The sequence below is a fragment of the Podarcis muralis genome, chromosome 14 (genome assembly GCF_964188315.1).
Source record: "Podarcis muralis chromosome 14, rPodMur119.hap1.1, whole genome shotgun sequence".
NCBI classification, from domain to species: Eukaryota; Metazoa; Chordata; class Lepidosauria; order Squamata; family Lacertidae; genus Podarcis; species Podarcis muralis.
The window spans coordinates 37,443,294-37,446,419 of NC_135668.1; the positions used below are offsets into that span (position 1 = coordinate 37,443,294).

Consider the following 3,126-nt stretch of genomic DNA (forward strand, 5'->3'; position numbering starts at 1 on the left):
GAGACCAGCTTCCTGTGTATACACACACACACACACACACACACACAGTCATTTTTAGCTGCCATTTCAGATGGCTACAGCAGAGGAAGTGATGCGAAGAAGGGTCCACCTCATCAGCTTTGCTGAGAGACCAACTCCACCTCTCAGTTCCTTTCACGCTTGTCATTATATAAGAGCTTTGTGACTGGTGCCTTTATGCCTTCTTTATCCCAGAAGGTGTCTCTTTTGGATTTGAATTGATTTTATGTATGAGCTGCTGATGTTTTCATATTTGTGTATTTTGTTAAAAAACAAAAGTTTTTATTAATGCAATACTTGTAACTATACTTGCAACTGTTTTATATATGTTCTATACCGTAAATCATTTCAGGATGTCTCATGGGGAGTAATTCATAAATGAAATAGACAAATGAATATTGTTCGTCTTAATACAGGCATTACCCTACTGGAACCCAGTGATGTTAGGTAGGACCAATGACCTGCAAATGTGCTTCTTCTGGAGGAAGGTCTTCTAGTTCCTCCGAGAAGTCAGGAACCAGGTTGGATTGATCACGCTGGAAGATGAAAAGCTCCCCATCATCTTCATTGCAGTCAGACTATCAAACAGAGAAAAGAAACTGGGTGACATTCATTCCAAGGCAGAAAAGCTGGGAAAGGAAGTAAGTGTGGATGCTCAACTACACTCACTGCTGGGCATCTCACACTAGCTGCACTACATAAAGTTGTGAACTTCAAGCACACTTTCCTGGAAGTAAATAATGTCAAATTTTATGCGACTGAAAATATGAAATAATACAATGGAACTGAACAAAGTTCATGATAAATACTGCAGTGAGCTCCATAGGATTAACAATGAGATTCATTATGTGTATGTAAAAAAAACCCCACAATTATCAAGATACAATTCAAATTACCACAACATGTCATGGGCAAAAAAGTTTTTTTTTCAGGGTTTATAAAATCAACTCCTTAAATTTTGACTCTATGTAGGCAAGACATTTTGAGCTGAAGACTGTCTTCCTGCAAATTTTGCTAGTATTTGTATCTTGGATGGCTAATACAGATGGTTTGAGATTGAAAGAACAGAAAATGGGGAATAGCACTTACCCCTAAGGTGTCAGAATCCATTGAAGGAATCTGATCTTTCACTGCAGACAGGAAGGCTCCCCATTGGAAAGGAGCTGTCGGAAGGTTAGGGGCCCCCTCTTTTTCCTTGTTTTGATCCTCTGATGCCATTTGAAGTGATCCTATGTGACCTACTCAGCTGAATTTCAGATGCTGGTGCTAAAGAAAGAGCAGAGTAGAATAAACACAGGGTAGGAATGTCTACATCAAGGATGGAGATCGTGTGGCCCTCCAGATGTTACTGAACTACAACTTCCATCACCCCTAACAATTGTTCACACTGGCTAGGGTGGATGGGGGACAACATCCAGAGGGCCAGAGGTTTCCCACCTTGGTCTACAACAGGTGTGGGGAACCTCTGGCCCTCCAGATGTTGCTAAAGTACAACTCCCATTGGCCCCAGCAAGCATGAACAATTGTTAGGAATGATGAAATACTGGTATTCTGGGCTAGCACCACAGCATAGTGATGTAGTCTGTTGTTTGGACTGTACCACCTAAACAGCCATTAATTACAAAACAGGAGGTGATCCAGTCGCAGGGACGAAATCATGAGGCTATCTCCTTGTGTTAACCTTTACTGACCTGGTAATGCGTTCGAAATGTTTTGGACTACAATTCGCATCAGCCAGCATGGCTGCCCTATATGGCCTTTATGGAACCTTGAAAAAGCAGTTGTTGCAGCTCCACCTACTTATATATTTATACTTAAAATAAAACACACAATAGTTTATTATTACGATCATAAGCTGCCTTGGAGATATGTTGCCTGAAAAAAGGCAAGGCAAGATGTATATTAATTAAATAAACAAATACATACATTATAAATTGAAATTTATTGGAAGGCAAAAGGAATGCCCACTAAACATTTGTGGCACATTTGATGCCTTTTTTATGTTTGCAGAACAGAATTAAGCCAAGGGAGAAAATCTTGCATATAGCATTGCTAAATATTTAGGCCAGGAATATCTATTTTTGGTAAGCATGGATGATGCTGTACATAATATTTATTTAAATGTTTGTGTTACTGCTGTCAGAGGAACATATATTTTCCTTTTCTACTTTTTACCTCCTGAAAAATATTTGCGCATATTGGCAGTCCTAACCATGTCTACACAGAAGTAAGTCACGGTGAATTCTGTGGGTTTAGGAAAGTGGGTTTAGGACTGCAGCCTTACCTGGGAGTTAGTCCCACTGAAATTGAGGAGGATTTCTTCTTAACAGGACTGAGGATTTCTTTCCTTAATATTTGTATAATTTTATATTTTCAGTTTAAAAATGAAAAGTTTGACGAGCGCGCGATGAAACTGACAGCAGAAAAACAATGCATGGGATTGGTGGAGAGGCAAGATGGAGACTGGTAACCATGGCGACGTTGCATCGCTTGGCCACGCCCCGCAGAGCGGCGGGTACCGCTTTTTCCGTTCCCATAGCAACCGGACGCCGATCTTCGCTCGCGAGCTACCGGGCGACTTCCCTGCCCCGCATCCCGGTTGCGGACAAACCACCAAGACATTTCCCCACCGCCTTTCATTGTATCTCAGTCCCTCGCAAGCGACCTACCCGATAGCTGTCATGAACGTCCCTTCTGCCCGCCGTCACCACACGTCTCTATTCAAACGGCGTGGGCTTCCCGGTTGTTCGCCCCGCCCCTGATTCCCCGCCCATTATGGAGTCCTGACAGGCTAATATAAACTAACATTTTTGGGGCTTAGCCAATACTGCCTCTCTTTGAAACTTATCGCAACAAAAAATATGCAATAAGAATATGAAGAAACCACAAACAGCGGTGTCCAGCTCATTCCTATCATTCCTTTCCGTTCCGCTCGTTGCTTTTTCCGTTTTCTTTGCCCTGCCAGGACCTATCCCTGTATTGGTTGATCCGCTCGGAAGGCGCGGCGAAGGAGTATTGCGGGTGGGGAGCGCGACAGTCTTAGCTTTTCATTGGCTGGCTGAGCAATCTCGCCGCTTCCAGCAGGAGGCGGGTGATGATCACGTGGTG

General features: G+C 42.9%; 1 protein-coding gene across 4 annotated transcripts in view; it reads right to left on the reverse strand.

Annotated features, from left to right (window-relative positions):
• The window catches only part of DNAAF8 (dynein axonemal assembly factor 8), a 91,895-nt gene extending 88,880 nt beyond the window's left edge, over positions 1 to 3,015 (reverse strand). For all 4 annotated transcript variants that reach the window (XM_077918421.1, XM_077918420.1, XM_077918419.1 and 1 more), the window contains exons 1-3: positions 2,688 to 3,015; positions 1,108 to 1,284; positions 480 to 596 (exon numbers count right to left, since the gene is read on the reverse strand). In XM_077918421.1, the coding sequence (XP_077774547.1) occupies positions 480 to 596; positions 1,108 to 1,236 (246 nt within the window). In that variant the 5' untranslated portion in view covers positions 1,237 to 1,284; positions 2,688 to 3,015. The remainder of the gene's footprint in view (positions 1 to 479; positions 597 to 1,107; positions 1,285 to 2,687) is intronic.
• Positions 3,016 to 3,126: the final 111 nt, after the last annotated feature.